The following is a 24,336-nucleotide window of genomic DNA, read 5'->3' as shown; positions in this document are numbered from 1 at the left end:
CCTTTGCTCATTTTTCATCGGTTACTAACATTTTATGTCTGTAACTTCTGGAATGTAAAATGAACTCTGGACACATACATGTCACACAAATAACGCCATCCCTGCTCCTAGTGCTTAAAATTGTCTAGCCTTCTGAAGTGAGAAAGGTGGACCTAGGATAAAGGTCTGACTGAGCTCAGATGTTTTGTTTGAGGAAACTAGAAAAGGGTGCCTTTGACCTTTTATTCTGGGAAGAGAGATAATTGGTAGGTCTGGAATATTTTGATGTAAACTTTTATAATTTGTATTTTTATTTTGTTTGTAAGTGTTTTATTTGCAGATGGACATAAATACTTTTACTAGCTGTTCAGAGGACTGATCTTTGGTCTCTAAGATGAAGCTAGAGAACAGTTTATTGTTTTCAAAAAGTTGACTTTCAAAATAGCAAATTGATTCAATTTAAATTTTAAAATTATTTTTAAAAGAAGGAATATGTTACTCTACTGTAAAATCAAGAATAATTAATATATAAATGTAGTAAGCAACTATCTTGTTCTTGGATTTTTAAAAAATTCGGTTTCACGAACATTTTTTCGAGTCCGTATGTGCGTGTGTGTGTGTGTGTGTGTGTGTGTGTGTGTGTATGATTTTTATATTTTTTTAAGACCTGGGAGAATTTGAGTTTATTTACATGTAGGAGAAGGAAATAATAAAAGAGCAAACTTGAAGAAATAGTAGAGAGAAAGGGGATAAAATAGTGAAAGTTGTGGTCTGCTGTGGGATCCAGAGTGTGGGGCGGGAGATCAGACTTGACAATACGCCACCCCTTCCTCTAAGGCCGCTCAGAAGAAGCAAGAACGGCGTGTGGGATGACAGGGTCATGAAGGGAACTCTCATATGATGGCTTCTGCTTTTTTCTGTGAAGGTATGAGGGAAAGTCAACTGCTGACTAGTTTTCTCGCTGACGTAGTGATAGGAACTGAGTATGTCTTGCTCCTTCTTCTCTGCCATGTATCCTCATAAAATAAAAGAAATATTGTAATCTGTGAGACTTTTTGTTGTTCATTTGTGTGGGGGGGTGATCTCATAAATGCAATTTAACTTATGTATTTAATGCTTGGCCAGAAGGGGGAAATGTGTGTGTGTGTGTGTGTGTGTGTGTGTGTGTGTGTGTGTATGTGTATGTGTATATATATTTATATATATATTAAATATAAATATATATGCTGTATATATATATAAATAAAATGGGCACAGTTTAAGTGACGTGGATGCTGCCTGCCCTTCCACTCAGTGACCACGTGCCTGCGTGGCGGCGTGAGGAGGGACAAGGGACTTTGCTGTGTCCTCAGAGGTCTTCTTTCCTTCCTGTCTGTCACTGTGGGAACATCTTCCCTGCTGGGTGTGCCTCTCATGTTTAAGGGTAATTGTGATTTTCTCCATTTTTACCTTTCATGTGACTTAACCCCACCTAAGACGTAACTTGACTGTATTGATAGCTCACATTCACGTAGCACTTCACACTTTTGCAAAATGTTTTCTCATATTCTCATTTGATCGAATTGCTTTCTTAAGGATTTACCCTCTAGGTTCTTAGCAGAGCTTTGTTTCTGCATTAGTTCTGAATCCTCATTCCAGAATTTTAACTTTGATATTTAGAAAAGAGATGTTTCATAACGACTTTATGTCCTTTATGTTGTTTTAGAAACAGAAACCACATCTGGAAGATACTGAACACTATTTTAAAAGTAGTTGTAATCTTTAACAGTAAATATGTACTTTGATTGTGCTTTTGCAATTGTGGTTTAGTTTAAAAAAAATCCCTCTTGAAAAAGATAAGGAACCCGTTGATGTTGTCTTGTGTTTGATTTTCAGTGATGGCACTTATTTATTGAGGCTCAACCTGGCTTTCAAGGACACAGGAGGTACTAGGGACGCTGCTTGTGCCCAGCTGTGCTCCGCGGAGCGTCACTGGCCGTTGTTCCCAATGCTGCCCTTGGATTCACCACCACTGTTGAGGCAAAGCTGAGCTCCTCCTGGGCTCCTCCCAGCCAGTTACTGAGCACGTGGGGGTACTGATGTGGCCGTTCCTTTGAGACCCAGATGCCTCTGAAGGGAGACTTTGTCTCAAGGGCTCCCTGTTGGCCCGGCTGACAGCTTTTCAGGCCTGTGCTCCCTCTCCCTCCTCAGCCCTCCTCCCCTCCCCTCTCCTGTGCAGGGGTCAGAGCTCCCTTCTCAGGTCCTCCCCTTCATCCTTCACAGACAGCTCCCTCAATAAACCTCCTGCGTGTCCACTCCTGTCTTGGTGTGTGCTTTTCGGAGAACCCAAACTAATACGCCGTCCCTTTTCCCAGAGGTGTCAGCCAACCTGTCATGTAAACTTCTTCCAGGAGCCGGCAGAGGTATATTACATCTTCACACAAAGTGTCTTCGTCCCTTTTCGCTGAAACGATCTTTCCTCAGAATTCCCATAGCATTTTGTGCCTTCCATTTGGCATTTATAGCCTTTGGTTTTGTATTCTACTTATCTGTGTTCTGCCTGATCTCTCTCACTAAGTGATATTGATACTAAATAACGTTGAGAACACCAACAGCTTTTTGTACATCTTGATTCCTTTTGGTGACATACTTCCTTATTTGTAATAATAATAAGTAGCATTTAATCAGCGCTTTCCATGTGCCAAGTACCGCCAGAAACACTTCACATGTGTTAATGCATTTAATCCTTTCCCTAGTGGGATAGGGAATGTCATTATCCCCATTTTACCAATAAGACCCAGAGAAGTTGAGAACGTTGCCCACGGTTGCACAGCCAGTAAGTGGCAGAGTCAGGATTTGAACCCAGGCAGCTGGCTCCAGAGTCCCTTTATTCATTTAACAGTTATTTTTTATCCAGCCCCAACCATGTGCCAGGCATTGTACACAGCACTGGGCACGCCTGAGCTTGCATTCTGAAAAACCAAGAATGTGATTTCAACATAGATGGATCTCAGTCTGGGGGAGAGTAGCGGCCACCGGTTTGGATGTTTAGAAAAATTTCTAGAAGCCTTCCTGCCCCAGCCAGAAGTTCCCATCATTCAAGTAGTGATTCAAGGGACTTCCCTGGTGGTCCAGTGGCTAAGACTCTGCGCTTCCAGTGCAGGGGGCGTGGGTTCGATCCCTGGTTGGGGAACTAAGATGCTATATGCCGCGTGGCACAGCCAGAAAAAAAAAAAAAGACTCAAGACCACGAATTAAGTTCTCCTGACAGAGCCCTCTCTCCACCCATGTGTGCGTGCACTATCAGACCCACCCCCTGGATCCAAGGGGAAGAGCTTTAAGAAAGGGCGATTTCTGTGGACAAAAGGGAGAAGAGGTTGGGGAAACCTTGACTGGGATGGAGGCTGAGGGCCAGCGGAGCCAGAGGGCTGTGGGTAAGGACAGGCTTGGGTGAGGCTTAGGCAAGTACCCCAGATATTTTTTTCTTGGAAACAAAATGGGAGAGACCCTGTTGTCAAATTTTAAATTTACAAAAACCGAAACTGAATTACCATCCCCCGAAAAGGACCTGTTATAACTAGTGGTGAACATTCTTCCAGTGAAATCTTGATAGCATTTTCAGGACTGCATGGAAGAGAGGGGAGCTGAGGACACATGTTGCTTCTTTACAGCTTTCTAAAGGGGTTAGCGTATTTTCATTCTGTCTGGTCATATTTCCGGTGCCGACAATGTAAACCTCTTTATCCCATGGATTCTGTATCTGATAAGATGAGGATGTGTTTGGGCCAGAGAGGCTTGGTGGATTAGAGCTTATGCTGAGCTCCCAGAGTGGGAGTAAAGTATTACATAGTCTTTCTGTGTGTGTGTGTGTGTATGTGTGTGCGCGTGTGTATGCATGTGTGTATATGTGTGTGCGTGTGTGTGTGTCCTATTGCAGATACTTATTTTTGAGAGAATAAGCTTCCATTCCTTTCTTCCTGCTCCTAAAATAAATACATATACAAACATATCATCTTTAACTGAAGTAAAAAGTAAATAATGAACTGGCAAAAGAACTTGAAACTTAGAGGAGAGGAAATAGTTGTATCCCCCAAACATAAAGAGCTCCTACATATTAATAGGAACAATTATAATAAATAGATGTTCAAAATGTATGTATACATAAGTCACAAATGAAGAAAGGACACCTAGTGAGATGGCCTTTGCCCCGAAATGGAACAGTGACTGCAGACAGAAAAGAGAAGAGGGGAGAGAAAGAAGCAGTGCTAGAGAGGAGAAGCCAGCCGTGGCCGGGGAGCCCTAGCCGGCACACGTGGCTGGTCCTTCCTTGTTGCAGCAGTGGGTCGTGATAAAGGAGACAGGCCAGGACCACCGTGGCCAGTGGGGCAGGGATGCTTGAGTGTGCCAGACGTGAGATGGGGCCACACAGCAGACGGAGCTTGTGACAGTGGGGAGATGCGCTTACTACGTCACCCCAAATTCTAGTAATAGCCAAAGAGTAGGTATCTTGGAAAGTGCCCTGATGCTGACAAGAAATGGAGATCATCCAGTGGCTGAAAATGAATGAGCACAGGAAAACGTTGATGGGTCAGTGCCATGTTAATTAATCTCTATGAATGGTGAGAAAGGCAGCAGACGGGCTCAGTTTCAGGTACCTGCTAAATTAGAATGCAGTTTGTGCTCTACGTTGTGTTTCTTTTTTCAAGAACTTGAGCCATTTCAAAATAAATGTTTTTTTTTTTGTTTTGGCTACGCCCCACAGCTTGTGGAATCTCAGTTCCCTGACCCGGGATCGAACCTGGGCCTGAGGTAGTGAAAGCCCGAATCCTAACTACTAGACCACCACGGGACTCCCTCTAGGTTGTGTTTCTTAATGCAAAGGCCTGAGGGAGTCTTGGTCTTTGGCTCAGTGTTAACTGAAAAGACGTGGTTTCTAGGACCCGGTGTTGCTGCTGAGCGTGCGCCGAAGGGGAGTCTGCTCTGCGGTCGGTGATCAGGCCAGGTTTAAACAGGACTTGACGTGTGCTAAGGCCACCAGGCCTTGTAAGTGAACCTGCCGGTGACTGGAAATTTCATCACCTTTTTGCATTCAGAGGTGTCACACCTTTGCTTGTTCCTACTCAGTGCAAGCTGTTGAATGGCTGGACAGAGACCATTTCTTCCTGCCTGACCGTATCATTTTTCAACCCTTTTCAGTAAATGACAATTAGAGAAACATAGCTTTCTCTAAAGACAGCAGAAGTCCTCTATACCTAGATCATTACAAGGCATTATGTACAGCGTATGTGTTATTACAGAAGAGGTCTAACGACAATGTTGGGCAGAGGAAACTTAAATTATTTTCTGTTTTTAGGGCATTTTAGTCTTGGCAAAGATACTACTTTACGTATTGTTTAGGTCTTCAGTGTTCTTCAAGGTTCAAAAGTAAGACACGTTTGGAGGAAACTATGGCCGATGTCGTGTCTGCTGTTCTTTTTTATGGTACATAGTCAGGCTTTGAAAACAAATTCTTTCTAAATACTCTGGCAGCTTTTTTTTTCTGAAATGAATAATAGTTTTTTCTGAAAAATAGTAGTTTTTTTCTGGTTATAAAATTTTACATACTCATCATAAACATTTGAATAATATGAATAAGCAAAAAATAATTTAAGTATGAAAAAGCTCTTCACATTCTGCAATCCTCTGACAACCATTGTTAAAATTTTGGTAAACATGCTTTCTGTTCTTGTTGTTGCTTACGTGCAACCTCTCTCTCTGTGTCTTGTAGGTATACACGTAAACACAGTCTAACATGAATAGTTGTTATACATGGGCTGACACTGTATTTTTGACCTAACACGCCTTGGACATTTTTCACATGAGTAAGTGAAAGCTTACATGATACTTTAACGGCCCTGTCGGGTCCCACTGGACTCACGCAACAAATTATCCACTGCCCATTCTTCAGGTTGGCAGTTCCAGGCCCTTCCATGCTGTCAGCAGACCCTGGCTTGCGGGGAGCCGGGTGGCCGCCCGGCGGCCAGAGGGGCCTTTGGTTTCTTATATGAAGGAGGAGCGGGGCTGACGGTGTTGCAGCTGCTGATGCGGCAGGGGTCAGTGGGATGATTTTCTGGAAGTAAAGAGAGCTCCTTGGGGAGGGCTGTCTCAGTCTCTGCGGAATTAGCTTCACAGAAAGGCCGCCCTTTTAACCTGTCATGGAGGAAGGCCATTCCCGTTGCAAGCTGGCTCTGGTGTCCTACATAAACCAACTTCTGGGTCCTCTCTGGGGTTTAGTATCTATTTAGTTCTGGGACTTCTACCAGCTCTCTCTTATGGACTTAAAAACCTTGTGTTTCCAGGTGTACTTCCCTGCCCCTCTTCCATCACTTTCAGCTTAACGTTAGACGTACTTAGGTAAGCGGTGCGGCAGTCGGACTGCCTGGGTTCGAGTACTGGCAGGGACCTAACCTCTTTGACCCTCACCTGGTGTTGGGACAGTACCTGCTTCCTAGGGCTGTCAGAGGTTTAATTGAGTTCATATATACAAAGCCCTTTTGTAAGCCATTATTATGCTTATTAATAATAATTATTTGACGTAAGTAAGATGGCTCTCTCTGCCCTCAGCACCACTTTTCTGCTGCCTTACTTGTTAGAAATGGAGCGGGAGAGGTTACCATTTAGCTCCTGTTTTATCTATTTCTATCTCCAACTCTTTCCCTAGTGAGTGGTTTGACTAATATAGGCCAATTCAGATCAAGAAAAGTAGAAGTAGTTATGCATCGCCTTAAAAAATCGGTTGAAACTTGATTCCTACAAAAGAAATATATATATGAATATATATAAACTATTGTGTATAAATTAAGCTACAAGGATATATTGTACAACACAGGGAATGTAGCCAATATTTTATAATAAATATAAAGTATAACCTTTAAAAACTGTGAATTACTATATTGTATACCTGTAACATAATACTGTACATCAACTATACTTCATAAAAAATACATGTATATAAAACACATTAGATTTGAACATTATATTTCATTGGTGTATATATTTTGTTTTATTGTGTTGGCACTTGATATCCGTTAAAAATGATGTTTTAGAGTCCTGCATTTGAGACAGGTGTGTCAAAAATGTTTAAAATAAAAATAGCTCTACTTTTAAAAACTAGAGCTCTAGGTACGTGGAGTATATCTTTATCAGAATCCCTTTTACACGGGGACTGTCAATCCAGGATAACAAAGTGTTAACATCTTTCTGACTTCTAAGAATTTTACTTTCTGCACCTAGCTACCATATAGGTATAAAGAAATGAAAATAATACATCTTAGGAAACGAAGTGGGATGAATATAACTTCTACAACCTTTCAATTACACTAGGATTTGTTTCCTGTTCTACTGTCAGATTTTTTTTTTTTTTTTTTTTTTTTTTTTTTTTTTTTTTTGCGGTATGCGGGCCTCTCACTGTTGTGGCCTCCCCCGTTGCGGAGCACAGGCTCCGGACGCGCAGGCTCCATATGCGCAGGCTCAGCGGCCATGGCTCACGGGCCCAGCCGCTCCGCGGCATATGGGATCCTCCCAGACCGGGGCACGAACCCGTATCCCCTGCATCGGCAGGCGGACTCTCAACCACTTGCGCCACCAGGGAGGCCCATGTCAGATTTTACTTCAGTATCTACAAGGATGTTTTTGGATATAGGTAACAGAAAACCCAAATATAAACATAAATGATGAAGAATTTTTTCTCCTATAGAAAGCGGTCCCAAAGCAGGTGGCCCCCCGAGCCAGCTGGCACAGCAGCTCAGTGACGTGCCCATCCGCATGCTCTCCCCTCCGTGCTTTGCCCTCCTTAGTGTCCTCTGCGTGGCAGGTTTGTCCCCTGAGTGGCAAAATGCACTGCAGGCATCGCACCCGGATGGAGCAACGTCCAGAGGCAGGAAGAAAGAAGCACTTCTGCTATGTGTCCCTGTAAGAACAATGACCCTTTTCCAGGCATCTCCACCAGAATTCTTCCCCTTGCTTGTTGACCAGCACTGGGTCACAGGCTTGAGTCTAAACTCATAGCTGGCAGGGGGCTATTGCCACAGTAATTGGCTCAGCAGCATCAGGTCCCACCCCCACGAAGGGCACACGGATTTGCGGGGTGGATGGTCCCTGAACAAACAGGGGCTCTGTTAGGAAGAGGAAGGCTCTGCCGTGGGAGTGGCTGGGGCGAGGGGGCAGGAGGGAAACCGGGAGCGTTTGCTCCAGGCCACTCTCGCTTTCAGTTTAAATTCTACGGAGATAGAACAGTCCAACATGGCTGTAATAATGTATGTAAGAAACACAATTAGCAGCAGAGCTAAAATGTGAGTTCATTTCATTTCCTACAAACAGGAGTATGTGGTTTAGGCCCCCACGTGCTTCCAAAAGTATTATGTCGGCATTCTAGGCTCCTCTTCCTTCCGTGGCGCTTGGGTGCAGCAGAGGTACGTGCGTACCAGCTATCGGCCCCAGAGAGGGCTGAGAACTGGATGAATAGTGTGGAGCTCCGTAAAGTGGGGGTGGGGGGATGCTTGGTTGAGTTGGTGGGTGGGTTTAAAGTGCTTGTTTTATTATAGAGCATCAGTTGCACATGTACAAAACATATTCTTTCACATCTATTCAGTACTTAAACCAACAACTTTAAAAAATCTTTGCTATCTGGCACATGACCTGTGCTCAAATAAATACTTTCGGTTGAATTAAGGGTGAAACTGACTGGGGTTTTATGGAGTGAATATGATGCAGGGGGAAGGGAGGTGATTGAGGGACAGTGAAAGGGCTGATTCAAAAGATGGACCGTGGAAACCAAATTAGGAAGAAAAAAGGAAGTGAAGACTTCAGAGGGATCCTAGATCATGGCAGGGTGGTGGGGTCATTGGATTGAAGGACCCAGGAAGGTCGAAGAGTTGTTGAAATTAGGTTTTCAGAAGGAGGGAGCAGGGGAGGTAGGGAGAATGGGTTCAGACTTGGGAGGCAGGGAGGTGAGAGGGATGCCCGGGCGGGCCTGGGGGCAGAGGTTGCGGAGGGGGCGTGGAGGACAACCTCAGTGGAGATAAGCAAGTTGGGCATCACCTGTGTAAATGTGGAAATCAGTGCTGGCTATGAGGGCAAAGACAGTGAGCCAGGCCCTGAAATCTTCTGGAGAGCATCCTGGGGGGCGGGGGGGTGGGCAGGGGTGTACACTGTGCAGCCACTGAAGCCGGGGCCTCCACCTGCCGTGCAGGTTAGCGTCCCCGTCCACACGAGGCTTCTGTATTTGCATGGAATCAGCACAAGGACGTTTTTAGGTCTGCACGTAGATGCATTTTCAGATGTGAATTTCTCTTTAATGATGACGATAAAAGTATTGAGTTACCACTGAAGCATAGTCAGCATACCTGCTGTCTTATGACCTGAATACCTGCTGAGTCCTGAAAGGGCTTCATTATGAGGACTTTACCTCCTCACCAGGTGAGCTCCAGGTCGGTTACCTGCCCTTGGAACAGCATTGCACACACAGGAGGTTCTAAAACCTACCGGCTGGTGTCAGGAAAAGGAGTCCCTGCCTGCACTCTAGTTAGTGTTGCAGAAACTTTCTGTTGAGAAACGTGTGTATCAGCTGGCAGCTCTTGTTATTCGGACCCGTATTGTCTGCTTTTCCTTCTTTGACGGAGGTGACAATGTGTCATACTTGGGGCACCTCTTCACGGGCTTGCCGGCTCTCATGGCCGGTGAAACTTCTTGGTGATGAGTTGCTTTTTCTTCCCCACCAACATTTTCACAGCAACGGTGCAAGACAGCCCATCCCAAACCTCAGGCTTACAGAGACCTTACGGCAACAAGCATCTGTTTTATTCCCTCACCTATCTGCATTGCTGCGTGCTACTGCCCGGGCTGCAGGTTGCCTGGGCTTGGGTCCTGCTCTCCTCCATGAGTTTCCTCATTTCCTTTGTTTTTGTTTTTGTTTTTTTAATTTTTATTGGAGTATAGTTGATTTGCAATGTTGTGTTAGTTTCAGGTGTACAGGAAAGTGAATCAGTTATACATATACATATATCCACTCTTTTAAGATTCTTTTCCCATACAGGTTATTACAGAGTATTGAGTAGAGTTCTCTGTGCTATTACAGTAGGTCCTTATTGATTATCTACTTTGTATATAGTAGTGTGTATCTGTCAATCCCAGTCTCTTTGGACCAGAGACTACTTGATGCTCTGCAGCCACTGCTGCATCAGGCTTCTAATGACTGGTTGTCCACAGCAAGTCGGGAGATCAGCCCCAGATCAGTGTGGGTGGGCATTTTCTAAAGGAGTGGATGGAGGGCAGGAATAGTTCGTGGCATTATTACAAAGTACTAATGCAAGAGGGAAAGAGGGCAGGGAGCTAGGCAGTTGTGAAAAGGTGAAATCACCAAAATCTCTTTAGCCCTTAAGTAAAGGCACCATACTAATGACATTTATCCTTGTCAGTGTTTTCTGTCTGGTGTCTGACTCATTTATTTTCCTTGTTCTCACTGTTTCTAAATTACGTTTTATTAAGTCACCACATTCGCCTTGAATTTTTCACTCACCCCTTTTCCCTTTCACCAGCATGTGATCTTGAGCATCGTGCTTCAGTGCCAGTATCTAGGGAATCTGAGTAAAATAACAAATGACACCGTCTTCATCTACACGCAGACGTGTAGGCAGTGCTGGGTTGGCTCTTGGCCCTGGGGAGGGTGGGGGACGGAGGGCAGGAGGATTGGGGGTCACTCCCTACTCCGGAGGAGCTGGTCTGAACCCCTTCTTTCTCTTGACAGTGTCCACCAGGGCCCCCAAGTCTGAGAAGGATGTTCCCTCCTCCTTTGGTGCTTTCAGGGTCTGCTGAAGCAGGTTTTTATGAGGCTGGGTTATGATCCTCCCAACTAAAAAGGAGTAAGATTGCTATTGGAAAGGATTATATATGGGAGGAAGTGGAGGGACAGTTCCACTAGTTTTGGAGCATCTGCTGCTGAATTGGGATTAAGTGCTGTGCCTTTGGGAAAGGTCCCATTAAGTGGGTGAGTTTCACGTGCCATTGAGTTTTATGGCTTCACAGGTGAAGTTGGGTTATTCCCACCTTGTGGGATGGCCTTTGCCAGGAGCTAGGTAATTGGAAAACAACTAACATTTATTTACGTAATGCTGACTACACACTTAGAAGCACTTTGCATATGTTCATTTTATGGGCACAGGAACCATCGTTGGTCACATTTCTCAGGTGAGGAAATTGAGGCACAAAGTGTTTTAAATAACTCACCCAGGTCTTGTAGCTTCTGGACTTGAACCCAGGCAGTCTGCTCCAAAGGTTCTGCCCTCAAGCTTTGCTATTGTCTTCCAGCTATATGTGGGGAAATAATTGTTAGCAGGAGGCTTAGCTGGACAAAAGGCCAGGGGAGGGTAGCTTCTGGTGTGGAATATAGATTATTTTTCAGATATAATGGGAAAATAATAGAAACAGTTGATTGGCTGTTGGTTGGTGGTAAAGGAGATTGCTTTACAGATCCCAGAATGACCCCTAGCTCTGTAAAGCTGGCTGCTGGTTCCTTCTCTGTGGTCAGTGTGAATGCACTTGCCTGGGTTTTGTGATGCCAGCCAGGCAGCGTGCTAACATCGGTGCCAAACGCACCCAGGGTCATCACCTCAAAGGTGGTGTACAGTCTGGGCTCTGTGCCTGGGGACTTCCCCTCCTTCTCGCTTCCTTACTGGCGCCACGAGGCCACGAGGAGGTTGCTGTGAGGTCATTCTTGGGGAGCCGGGCCGCGTCTCCCCTCGTGTCTTACCTGTCCTCTCATCCCCCCGCTCTTCTCCCTCGGGCTCTCCTGCACATCCCGTCCCCGAGGGGACGACGTATTTCTCTATATTCCTGACCCGATTTCTGGTTTTGACTTCTTCCCTCTGTTTCTGAGGCCTTTGTGTAGCTCAGGTTTGAGCTGGAGACCCGGACAGGACCCGGACGGGAGTCTTTGACTGGCCTGGTACCTTGGGCAGGTTACAGACGATTCTGAAGCTGAGGTTTCTTTGTCTAGACCTCACCTGCCCCATCCCCTTCACAGGATTGTGGTGAGGGTCAAATAAAATACAGTCATGAAAGTGTGTCTTTCAAAGCATAAATGTACAGTGTTTTTAATGTTCCCAACCTCCCCAGGTGGCCTTGTCACTCCCTGCTTTGATGCCCTGCCTGAGCTTCAGGCACGCTGCCGTCTCCGTTACTTGCTTGTGTGCCTGTACCCTAGAGGGCCCTGCACCGTATTCTCTTTGAATTTCCCAGATTTGGCGCAGGGCTATTTGGCAGGGGTCAGGGCTCAGTCTTGTTTGAATGAACAGATGAAGAGTGTCTTTCGAAAGGAGGTTTGTGGTCACAGGCTTTTTTTTGTTTGTTTTTTTCCTGAGCAGTCTTCCTCCTATATATCTTTGCTTCTCGAAGTTACCTTGTTACAAAGTAGACCTGTGATATTCCCTTGTGTTCCCTTCTGCAGGTTGCTAACTCCCAGTGCCCGCCTCCTCCAAGATCTATGCTTTGTAAATATTCATCTGATGAGTCTTGTTTTTCAAAAATAAGACAGATCATGGAAACATTCTAGATTTTGAAGTAGAGATAGAAAATATTTGATATTTATTTTTTGTTTGTTCATTTAACAAATGTGTGTCAAGTACCTTTTGGGTACCAAACTCTATTCCTGGGGCTGGAAATACAGCAGGGAACAAAACAGATGTGATTCCTGCCCATATATATGTGGCTTCCATTCTAGTGGAGTGCCGGTCGGTGGAGAAGTAAATGAATGAATGAGACAGTCTCCACTAATCTTAGGTGCTGTGGGCAGGGATCATGTGAAGGGGACTCCCAGACCGGTGAGAAGTCCTCACGTGGGTAAATAAACTAGTAATTACAGATGTTACACCCTTCGTCACTGTGTGCTGGGTGACCGGGAGGGCGTCTGCTTGTCTTGTCGTGAGGACTTTAAGCTCCATCCACTCCTAACCCACAAGGAAGACAGTGAATGGCTGAGGAGGAAGGTGGCTGCCGCCTGGACTCTGGCCTCACGAGGGTGTCTCTGTCTGCATGAAGCCCTTCAGCCTTGATGAGGACCCTCTTTGCTCAGGTCGCTGACACTCGAGTGTTTCTGAGGGACCGGGGAGGCCAGGGAAGGTAGACTGTTGGTGGCCTATAACCTTTATGTGCTGTCTTGCCATACCTGTGTACCCGTGTCCTCAGCATGGGGATGCTTTGCTCGCTGCGGCCCATTCACAGGCGAGCAGTTGGCCGCCCACCCTCCAGACTCCGTGCAGGAGGAGGTGGGTGATGGAGGCCATGCCTGGGGACACAGGGGCTCCTTAGGTTTCTCTGTGGAGGTTGTGTGGGGTCCCAGCTCTGAAGGATGAGAAGGAATGAGCTGGATGAAGATCAGGGTGGGGAACACGTGTGGGAAGCTTGGGAGATGGACAGAAGCCACGGCGGCCAGAGTGCAGGGCGCGGAGAGGGTGGTGTGGGACGGACTTGGCCTTGAGTGGAGGAAAGCCCGCAGGGCCGCCAGGCTATGGTAAAGGGTTTGGATTTTATTGTAAGCAGCACTGGAGGCTGTTGGAAGGTTTTGAGTAAAAGAATGGTCTGATTTGGTTTATTCCATTTTACTGTTGACGGCAATGTGGAGAGGGGACCATGGAGGGGAAGTGGTGATGCGGGGACCCTGGGTGGGGATGGGTGGCGGGCAGGGATGGGGGTACAGTGCCCGGTGGATCTGTGGAGGAACCCACACCCCGGAGACGGGCTGGGAAGGAGGTGGGAGGAGCCGGGATGGGGACTAGGTTTCTGCTTGAGCAGCGCAGTGGGTGGTTCCTGCGGGAAGAGCAGAAAGTGAGGGTGAGAATGAGAAGCCTTTAGACCCTCACTTGGAGCAGGGGCCGCGAGAGCTGGGGCTGCAGAGCGGAATCGGGCGTCCTCAGCAGAGGGTTGACATTTCTCTCCTCATAACCCCAAGGATCTGAAGAAGCGTCAGGCCACTTTTTCCCATCGGCGTGAGATCTGATGGGTTACAAGTTGTGGTCACTGTCCTGTGATTGTATGTTATAGGCTGTTTCTTTTATTTAGTTCGTTCAGGAAAATATTGAGCTAAATGCTGTATTCCCTGCAGGGTGCCTGATGATGCTGAGACACACAGGAGGTCTGTGAGGGAGGGGACTGTCTCTAACAGAGGAGACAGACCCTTCCATCAGAACTAAGTCAGGAGCTGCACCAAGAGTGGAGTACAGTGTGACACCATCTGTGACGGGGGGGAATAGGGCTGTGGGCCCCAGAGCAGGGGCCCTGACCTGGCCGGGGGTGCTGGGGAGGTTTCAGCGGTCCCAGGAGCAGTTGGTGTTGGCATGAACATGAACAAAGCCCTCTCTTGGAACTGACGCATCCTGCAGAAGACACTTGAGGATTCCATGGCAGGGTTGTGCAGCTCATGAGAATGGTAATATTCACATGGGTTAAGGATCCTGATGTCATTGTTACCTGCTTGGGCGAAGGTAAACTGGTTAGTTACTAGGAACTTCCACTGCTCTGTGCTCAGTGTTATTTTGTGGCAAGAAACAGAAAGTGAAATTGGCAGTTCCTATGACTTTACCAACACCTTATGTGCATTGTTTCCAAGAACCAGGGCAGATTTTTGCATGAAAGGCGCTGTGTAGTTATCAGAGGGAGACAACTCGAGATTCACCAGCAAGAGTGTTAGCTTTATGGAATGTACGCGTAGCAGTGGGTGTGTTCATGCATATTCACATTAGGACCCTCCAAAGCTGATACGACTTTGTTATAGATTGAATAGCAAGACACTTTTTTTTCTTGAGTAGTCTTGTAGAATTTTAAGGAAGCTGTTTTTAATTTTCCTGAGGTTTCCTAAGGTGTATTCTTCCAAAGAGCTAACACCTTGGTCAGGACACTGCTGTAAACGCACAGACAACCTTGTATGCTAAGGAACCTGTACAGAGGTGTGTTGACAGTGGGCGACTGACCGGAGCTGCGAGGGACGCTGGCTGTGTTGTCGCTCGGCCCCTGCGGGGGCCAGGGCTGGTGGTGGGAGTGCGGGGAAGCTGTTCTTGGGCTAAGTTCCCTGCACCACCTGCCGATCCACCCGCAGCCCTGGTTTAGCAACACTGGTGCAGCTGGGAGACACACTGCTGGGACAAGGCTAGGAGCACATGGCGGGTCCACCGTGTCCACGCAGGGGTGGGACGGGTCACGTAGAAGCTGGAGGGACGCGGTGATGAGTGGCCCAGGTGGATGTGGGCAGGTGTCGGGGGAGGGCCTGCTGTCCTCTGGGCGGTGGCACGGGAGCCAGGAGGGAGGGAGGAGATTCTGGGTCATGCGGGGCTCCTGGCAGAGTTGTTTCTCAGCCGTACAGACTCATCCCTCTTTATGGTCTGGGTCAGCAGCCACCTCTTCCATGAACTTTTACTTCCCCACCCCTAACAGGAAGTCATCTTGTCCCTCCCTGGACCCTCACTTACCCCTGGCCTTCTAGCTGCTTGTAGGTGCTGTGCCCCCAGGCTCTGACCTTGAGCTCTGGGACAGGGAGGGGAGGTGCTCCAGGCCACCTCAGAGCTCTCCTTAGATGGAGAAAGAAGAAGTGGACTGGAATACACTTTGCTTTGTCTTGTCTTATAAGGGGATATGGCTCGTTTTTACATTCCTTCATTTCTGAAAAGATTGTGAACTCTGATAATTGTGTAAGTTTGTCATAAATGGGAACTTTTTCTTTTCAGATAACGTGGATGCAAGTGATCTTAAGCAGTTTTTTGAGACCAACTATTCTCAGATATATTTCATCTTCTATGAAAATTTTATAACACTGGAAAATAGTTTGAAATTAAAAGGTAAGAATTTCTACAAAATGTTTTTGATATACAAAGTTTTTTGGTTTTTTAAATAAACATTCAGGAAGTTCTGAGAGGTTGTGTGTGTCATGTGCCATAAGTTACATGCTTTTAAGCTTCCTTCCCTGCCAAACGCTTAGTGGAGCTGCAAGTTCACAGTGGTTGGTGTCTTTCCCTTGAACTTTCTCTCATACAGGCGTTAACTGAACAACAAACAGCCAAAGGGAAAATAGGAGAAGAAACCCACAGAAGGCATGAGTTCCAGAGGCATAATTTACTCAAAAAGAAAGAAAGAAAAGTAATGTATGCACATCATTAAAAAAATTCAGATTCCACTAAAGGGTTTGGAATGAAAGCTGATGTGTCTGTTTGCCCAGACATCCAGTCTTGCTGTGCAGAGGCAACCACTATCAAAGTGTCCTGTATATGTTATTAATATACTGTGTTTATATATGTTTATGGTTATGCCCATACATATTGGGTTGGCCAAAAAGTGCCTTTGGTTTTTAAGTAAAAATAAAAGACACGTTTTTCATTTTCACCAAGAACTTTATTGAACAAGGTATTCACCCTTTTGTTCCACTACCTTCTGCCATTTTTCAGGCAACTTCATAATTCCATCTTCCCAAAACTTTTTATCTTTTTGAGCAAAGAACTTTTCCAGATGCCTTTTACAGTCTTCCAGGGAATTGAAATTTTTTCCATTAAGAGAATTTTGTAAAAACCGAATAAATGGAAATCCGAAGGTGCAATGTCTGGTGAATACGGCAGATGAATCAGAACTTCCCAGCCAAGCTGTAACAGTTTTTGCCTGGTCATCAAAGAAACATGCGGTCTTGCGTTATCCTGATGGAAGATCATATTGACTAATCTTGGATGCTTTTCGTCGAGTGCTGCTTTCATTTGGTCTAATTGGGAGCAGTGCTTGTTGGAATTAATTGTTTGGTTTTCCAGAAGGAGCTCATAATAGAGGACTCCCTTCCAATCCCACCATATACACAATATCGCCTTCTTTGGCTGAAGACTGGCCTTTGGTGTGGTTGGTGGCGGTTCATTTCGCTTGCCCCACGATCTCTTCCATTCCACATTATTGTACAGTATCCACTTTTCATCTCCCATCACAATTTGCTGTTTTCCTTACGTTTAAGTAGAGAATCTCATGCGGAAATACGGTCAAGAAGGTTTTTTTCACATAACTTATGTGGAACCCAAACATCAAAGCGATTGACATAACCAAGCTGGTACAGATGATTTTCAACACTTGGTTTGGATATTTTGAGTATGTTGGCTGTCTCCCAGGTGGTATAACATTGACTGTTCTCAGTTAATATCTCGATTTGATCTCTATCAACTTCAGCTGGTCTACCCAACCATGGAGCATCGTCCAGCGAGAAATCTCCAGCACGAAACTTTGCAAACCACTTTTCACACATTCGATTAGTCACAGCACCTTCTCCCTACACCGCACAAATCTTTTTTTGTGTTTCAGTTGGGTTTTTACCTTTCTTGAAATAATAAAGCATAATATGCCAAAAATGTTGCTTTTTTCTTCCATCTTCAATAATAAAATGGCTACACAAAAATTTACCAATTTTGATGTCTTTTTTTAAATGCATGCTGATGTGACCTGTCACAATACAATCTAACAAAATTGTTTTGAATGAAGTTTAAGACAATTAAGTGCTATTAGACCATCTTACGGAAAAAACCGAATGAAACTTTTAGCCACCCCAATACTCACGTGAAATATTCTTTGAAAACCAAGCCAATAAAGTCACGCTGCACACTCTGCTCTGTATTTATGTGGCAGGAAGAGTAGCCCGAGAGCCAGACAGGTTTGCATCCTTGCCCTACCCTTCTAGCTGTTTCTCCTTGGACAGGTTACTTCATCTGTGACTCAGTTTCCTTCTGTCAGCATTAAGTGGGTTGACACGTGTCCTGGGATTCCAGGACAAAGCATGGCACGTGGTCCATGGTAACTGTCAGCTGTCATTATCATCCTCATCTTTCACTTTTATGTAATGAGTTTTGGAAATCCTTGCATGTTAGCACCCTTATAGCCACCACAGTTTTGAACAGTCACAGTACTGCGCTGGACAGAAGTGACGTTGTTCTGGATGCCTGTCTTCTGAGTGACTGAGTCAGGACCACAGAGTTTTAAGGTTGGAAGGGGCTCAGGAGACTGGGGTTTTCACAGTCATCATTCTCGAGTTGAGAAAACCATGTCCAGAGAGGTTATATCACCGGCCTGAGGTCACGCAGATTATTTATTTACTTGTAGAGCCGGAATTGCAGCCAGGCTTCTTGATGCCATGTTCACAGCACCTTCCCTGTACCAGTGGCTCTCAGAGCACCTTGTGGTTTTTAGACTAGCAGCAGGGGTATCACCTGGGCACTCGTTAAGCCTCCTGAATCAGAAACTCTGCGGGTGGAAAGTCAGCGATTTGTGTTTTCACAAGCCCTCCACTGATACTCATGTGCTCTCAAGCTTGAGAAGCACTGTTCTATTTCATATTTCTCCCATTAAATAAACAACACAGATGATAGGTTGATAGACATTGAAATGTCTGTGTTGTTCACCGACAGGTAGGAGCCTCTTCTACCTGGGGCCTAGACCATCTATGCTTTAGCATCCTGAAGGGTGCCTTTCGCCCTTGTGGGCCCTGGCCTTGTGGGCCCTGGCCTTGTGGACCCTGGCCTTGTGGGTCCTGGCCTCGTGGACCCTGGCCTCGTGGGCCCTGGCCTCGTGGGCCCTGGCCTCGTGGACCCTGGCCTCGTGGACCCTGGCCCTGGCAGCTCTGTCTCCCTCTCCTGTTTAGTTCTTCATTTATTCACCCATCCAGGATTTGAAGCTGACAATGAGCAAGGCACTGGGCTAGATTCCTGAGAGGAATCCGGAGACGTGTCAGATGCTGAACACGTGTCATAGGTGGTGGTAGTTGCGGATGGGTCAGGGTTCACTGGGGAACAGGTCAGAAAGTCGATGTGTTGTCAGATATAGACACCCCGTCTGTGGCTGCTGATTTCCCGTAGAGTGCACGAGGGAGGTTTGGGGACGAGGTGGCCTTGGGGACGGAGGGTAGAGGATGAGCGGCGGCAGGGAGGCCATCTTTGGGGCACATCTGGGGAAAGCATTTCTTTTTCTCTCGACATCAGATGTATGAAAGAGGTTGATGCCTGCCTCGTGGGGAGCCTGCAATTCCAGGTTAAGGCATTTGAACTTTGTTCTTTGGGTGGTCAGGGCTCCCGAAAACATTGGCTACTAAGACAGTGTCTTATAATGTGGTGAGTGAACCGGAGGGAGGAAGACCAGTTAGGAGGCTGACGTTGTCATCTGTGTGAGGTCTGGGGATGCCTGCTCCAGGGACATGGCAGTTCAGGGCAGAGAATGTGTCAGGGGTCCGTGGGTGCACTGACCGATGGTGAGACGTGGACGTGGGAAGAGGGATCCCAGAGGGGGAAGCCAGAGACGCTTTCAGGATGTTGAGTCTGGTTCCTCCGCTGCCCTTGCAGCAGAGGGAGCCCTGCAGGGGGGCCAGGTGTGAGGGGCAAGAGGGTGAGCCCAGCTTTGGGCAGTCCGTGTCTGCGGTGCCCGGGGCACACCTGGGCGTAGGTGGGCTGTTAAATTATAGGGTCTGGAGCTTGGGAGAAGGGAGGTGCAGTCATCCTGTTGCCAAGGGGAGAGAGTGTATGCAGAGCAAGAGAGCGGCAGTCGGGGATTTGGGGGAATTCCTTCTTTTATTGGGCAGACAGAGGGAAATAAAGGGGGTAGCTGGGAGGGTGCCAGGAAGCCTGAGAACAGAGTTCAAGGGATGAAAGGTCAGCAGTGCCCACCAATGCAGAGAGTTGAGGACCAGCAGGATGGGGAAGGGTGTCATCATAGAAAGGAACGTACTGAGCGGCCAGCAGGATCGGAAGGCAGACACACAGGGATGGAGCAACCGGGCAGTGAGACAGTGAGCTGCACGGGAGGTGGTCTTTGGGAAGGTGTGAGGATGAAGCCAGAGGAGCTGCGCGGTCCTGGGAAGGTTTTAGGGGACGCGTTTCCCTGCTCGCAGGCTGAGGAACGGGAGGCAGCAGATGGTGCCTGGTGTGGGGGTGGGACGAGACGTGGTCACATGGAAAGGAGGCCGTGGAGAGGAGCGTGTGGACCCCTGGCTGTTCCTGTGAGACCTGAGGCAGAGGCCGAGCATGGAGGGGGGGCTGGGGGAGGCCGCACAGCTGATGCTCAGGCCCTGCGAGGGGCGCTGCTCCAGCCTCTAGTAGGTCAGGTCACATGTGGGCACGTGCCCAGGACTGCCAACATGTGTTCTTTTTAAATGAATTTCTCAGTTTTTTCCCCTGTGATTTATAAATTGGTATAAATCTTGAAATTAAATTTTTTTTCTTGCCAAATGTGGTAGATCTTTCAAATATGAAATTATGTCATTTTTATCTTGCTTCCTAGCTCTAGTCCGCTTCACTAGTTTTCACAGGTGTGTGGAGCAGAAAAATGTGATATTACGTACAATCAATAACAAAGAAAAAAATTAAAATCTGTATCTGAAAAACCCCCTACAACCTAAAATCCTGTTTTTAAAAGGCCACCCCCTCCCCCCTTTGCTCCTTCTATCCTTTAGGAACATGTAGCGGTTCAAGACCATCAGTCAGTTTGTCCTGCGTAACAAATGGCACAACAGACCATCCCAACACTGAGCACCTTAAAACAGCTACCAGTCATTTAGCTTCTGATTTTCTGGGTCTGCTGGACAGTTCCTCTGGTTTGGGCTGGCTCACGCCTCTGACCAGCTGGTGGCGGGTGGCCTCATTCACACGTGTCCTGGTTAGCAAGCCACTGCCCAGGGTGCCTTAGTGCTCCTCCATGTGGCCCCTCTTCCCCAGCTGGCAGGCTCTCTTGGGCTTCTTCACACGGTGGCCTTAGGGCTCTGCGCTCACAGGTGCGGAAGGCTTTTCAAGCTTGCTTCACATTTGCTGTCATCAGGGCAGAGCAGGTCACAGGGCCTCTCAGGTTCAAGGGCTGGGGAAGGGGACCCCTCTTGTTGCGGGGGAAGATGCTCCACGGTTGATTACAACTTAGAAAGCCTGGAAGCTGTGTGTCACCAGCTAGCAAGGAGTAGCTCTGCTGAACGTGGCCCCGGGCAGTCTGGCTCCATCACGCACCTGCATCCCTAACGCAGGCTGCACAGCACCTCCCGGGATCTTTGACTGAATGTCTGTATGTTGAGGCTTGAATGTTTTAAGATACCTTTTAGCATAATTTTTAATATCCTAAAATGTGTACATTGTCATGATAACTGATTCTTTTTTTATATTCCAGGGAATAATAAGTCACAAAGGGAGGAGCTGGACTCCATCCTCTTTCTTTTTGAAGTAAGTTTTTATTAATTCATTTAGCTTTTAAGATTCTTGTCAAAAATATGGTATTTTAGTAAGTTTTTATTAATTCATTTAGCTTTTAAGATTCTTGTCAAAAATATGGCATTTTAGATCTTTAATTTGAAGATAAGTAAAAATGATGGACATGTATACCCTTCCTTCCTCTTTTACAAACAGTGCTGCTAAGAATGTTCTTCTGATTTGTTTTCCTTGTGGGAGAATTTTTCCTGTATGGGTACCTAGATGGGAAGTTGTATGCACCTTTTAAATATCGATATTGCCAAATTGCTCTTCGCACAGGTCATGTAAACTTATTTATTTTTTTAAATATTTATTTGGCTGCACCCGGTCTTAGTTGCTGCACGCAGGATCTTCGTTGCCGCGTGTGGGATCTTAGTTGTGGCATGTGTGTGGGATCTAGTTCCCTGACCAGGGATCGAACCCAGGCCCCCTGCATTGGGAGCGTGGAGTCTTACCCACTGGACCACCAGGGAAGTCCCCATATGCAAGTTCTGAAGCGTGAGGGTAAAGCTTGCATGCTTGCCCTCCCCCCAGTTTAAGATCCAGAAGCGGCAGTTGCCTCTCCCCAACCCCATCCCTTCTCTGCTCCAAAGGCAGCCATGCCCTGCCCTTTGTGCCATTCCCTTTCTTTTCAAAGATGATTTTCCACAAGCATTTGTACCCCTAAACAATGCACCACGGGGTTTTGTTTGGTTTTGAGTGTCATAAACATAGTCTCATCTGGAGCACAGTCAACGTTATTTCTAACCTTTATCTGTGTGTTTGAATCTAGTGCTGGTTCGTTCATTCCATTCCCACTGGGTCAGGTGGATGTATGATTTAATTCCAACATTTTGTCTGTAGATGGTTTTGGTTTTCTTGGTAGGTAGGTAGATCGTCTGGGAATAAAGGTGACTCTGGTCTCCTTGTCTTCCTCCACTGGCTCGGCCCTGCAGCGCGCTGGTAAATGGGAATGATAAAGGTGGTCTTCCTGTTTCTGATTTAAAGAGAGTTTTGTTAATGTTTCATCATTAAGAATAATGTTTTCTGTAAATTTTTGGTAGATACTCTTTATCATAATAAGGAAGTTTGTTTCTATTCCTAGGTTGGTAAGATTTATAAAAAATCATAGATGGGGTCTTCCGTGGTGGCGCAGTGGTTGAGAGTCCGCCTGCCGATGCAGGGGGCGCGGGTTCGTGCCCCTGCCCGGGAAGATCCCACATGCCGCGGAGCAGCTGGGCCCATGAGCCATGGCCGCTGAGCCTGCGCTTCCGGAGCCTGTGCTCCACAACGGGAGAGACCACAACAGTGAGAGGCCCGTGTACCGCAAAAAAAAAAAAATCATAGATGGGTTTTGAAGTTTTCAAAAGTTTTTTTCTGCATTGATTGAGACGATTCTTCATGAATATGAATGTGGTGAATTCCAGTTCTGAGTTTTGGGAAGGCTAGTATTATGTTTGCATTTTTGGATCTATGTTCACAACTGAGGTTGGTCTGGATTTCCTTTCCTCATACTGTTTTGAATGATCCTGTTACAAAGGTTACAGGACCTGTTGTCAAGTGTCTGTTCTTTTTCTATTATATAAAATAGTTTGTATAAGATTGGACTCATCTGCCCCTGGAAATTTTTTTAGTCTTCCCTGTAAAAACCATCTGAAACTGGTGCTTTTTTGGTTTTGTTTTTTTTAGTGGGAGGGCTTTAACTACTTCCATTTCTTTAATAGTTTTTGGATTACTCTATTGATGATCAGGTTTTATATTTCTTCTTGATTCTGGTTTGGTAAATTATATATTTTTCTAAGAATTCAAGGAACTTGGTCTTATCACCAGTTTTAAAACTTATGGGCACAGTTTTTCTTTTAAGAGTCATACATAATCCCTTCAGTTTTATCTGCTTTCGATTAATCTTCGCTGTCTCCAAACTGTTGCTCTTTCTTATTACTAGAAGTAGTAGTAGTAATAAAAGCATTTATGTTACACTTTACAGGTATGATTTTACTATCTTTCAGTTGCCGTCGCAGCAGTTTTAAGCTCTGTTCTCAGTCTAATTGCTGTTCCTTTAAACGCCTTTTCTCTCTGGCTTATCTTAACATTCTTGTCTTAACTTACTCCTTGGTTCTGCAGTCTCACCACGAAATGTCTAGTTGAAAATTTCTTGCTTTGTATCTGTGTGCTTCCTCTATTTCTGGATTCAAATCTTTTATAATGTCTGTAAAACTCTCTGCTACTTTCTTCTCAAATATTGACCCTTCCCTCTTCTTTCTGGCTGTACTTTCTAGGATTCCCACGCAAACTTCTTGGTCTGTCCTCCGCATCCCTCAGGCTCACCTCTGGCCTCCCCACCCTGTCTCCTGGCCTTGTGCCCTGCCAGGTGGCCTCGGCTATCTCTCCCCAGGGCACTTTCTCCATTTGGGTCTAATCTGCTGCTTCACTGTGCTATTGAGCTTTTAATTTCTGTGTTTTAACTTCTTTTGGTTTGATATTCATATGTGGCTGGTTGCTTTTGATGGTCTCTTGATCCTTGTTCATTTTTAGACATCTTTTATTTTCTGAAACATTCATCATGGAAGAGTTCAGGCTCTGTATCTGATCATTCTTCTATCTGAAGTCTGTCTTTGGTTGTCAAAAGCTGTTGGTTATTTCTACCATCTCTCACGATGGCTTCTTTTCTTATATGTTTTGTGATATGATTTTGAGATCAGATTTCATTGGATGCAGATTTAATCTGCTTGAATCCTGTTTTTCCAGAGGGTTTGTCTTTGCTTTTGCTGGGGGTCTGGTTTGAATCCCATTTTTTTCTGGACGGTTTGTCTTTGCTTTTGCAGGGGTCTGGGAGTGCTCTTGTTTGGCATCACTTTGGCTCCACTTGAGGGTCCTGGTTCATTACTGGCATCCCAGGTTCATCAGGCACACTTCTAGGTGATGGAGGTATGGCAGTGGGCAGTGGGATGGATGGAACGCCCTGCTCTCATGGAGCACGTCTTAACGTTTCACGGCAAACTGAACAGTCCACTGGTGAGAATGGATATGTCAGTGCTCCAGTAACCACCTTATGAGTCAGAAAATTCTGAAAGGCCCTTTTCAGAAGTGACACTTAGATGGTGGCCCTTGAGGTGGCTGCCTACATAGTGGGAAAGGAGGG

The 24,336-nt window shown here is 46.1% G+C and overlaps 1 protein-coding gene across 5 annotated transcripts in view; it reads left to right on the top strand.

The window, feature by feature from the left end:
- Positions 1 to 24,336, top strand: part of RALGAPA2 (Ral GTPase activating protein catalytic subunit alpha 2) — a 285,182-nt gene that overhangs the window by 6,417 nt on the left and 254,429 nt on the right. For all 5 annotated transcript variants that reach the window (XM_060120092.1, XM_060120091.1, XM_060120089.1 and 2 more), the window contains exons 2-3: positions 15,708 to 15,818; positions 21,136 to 21,188. In XM_060120092.1, the coding sequence (XP_059976075.1) occupies positions 15,708 to 15,818; positions 21,136 to 21,188 (164 nt within the window). The remainder of the gene's footprint in view (positions 1 to 15,707; positions 15,819 to 21,135; positions 21,189 to 24,336) is intronic.

This window comes from Mesoplodon densirostris, chromosome 16 (genome assembly GCF_025265405.1).
Source record: "Mesoplodon densirostris isolate mMesDen1 chromosome 16, mMesDen1 primary haplotype, whole genome shotgun sequence".
Classification (NCBI taxonomy): domain Eukaryota; kingdom Metazoa; phylum Chordata; class Mammalia; order Artiodactyla; family Ziphiidae; genus Mesoplodon; species Mesoplodon densirostris.
Note: the sequence above shows the minus strand (reverse complement) of the source record. Positions and strands in the feature narration are given on the sequence as shown.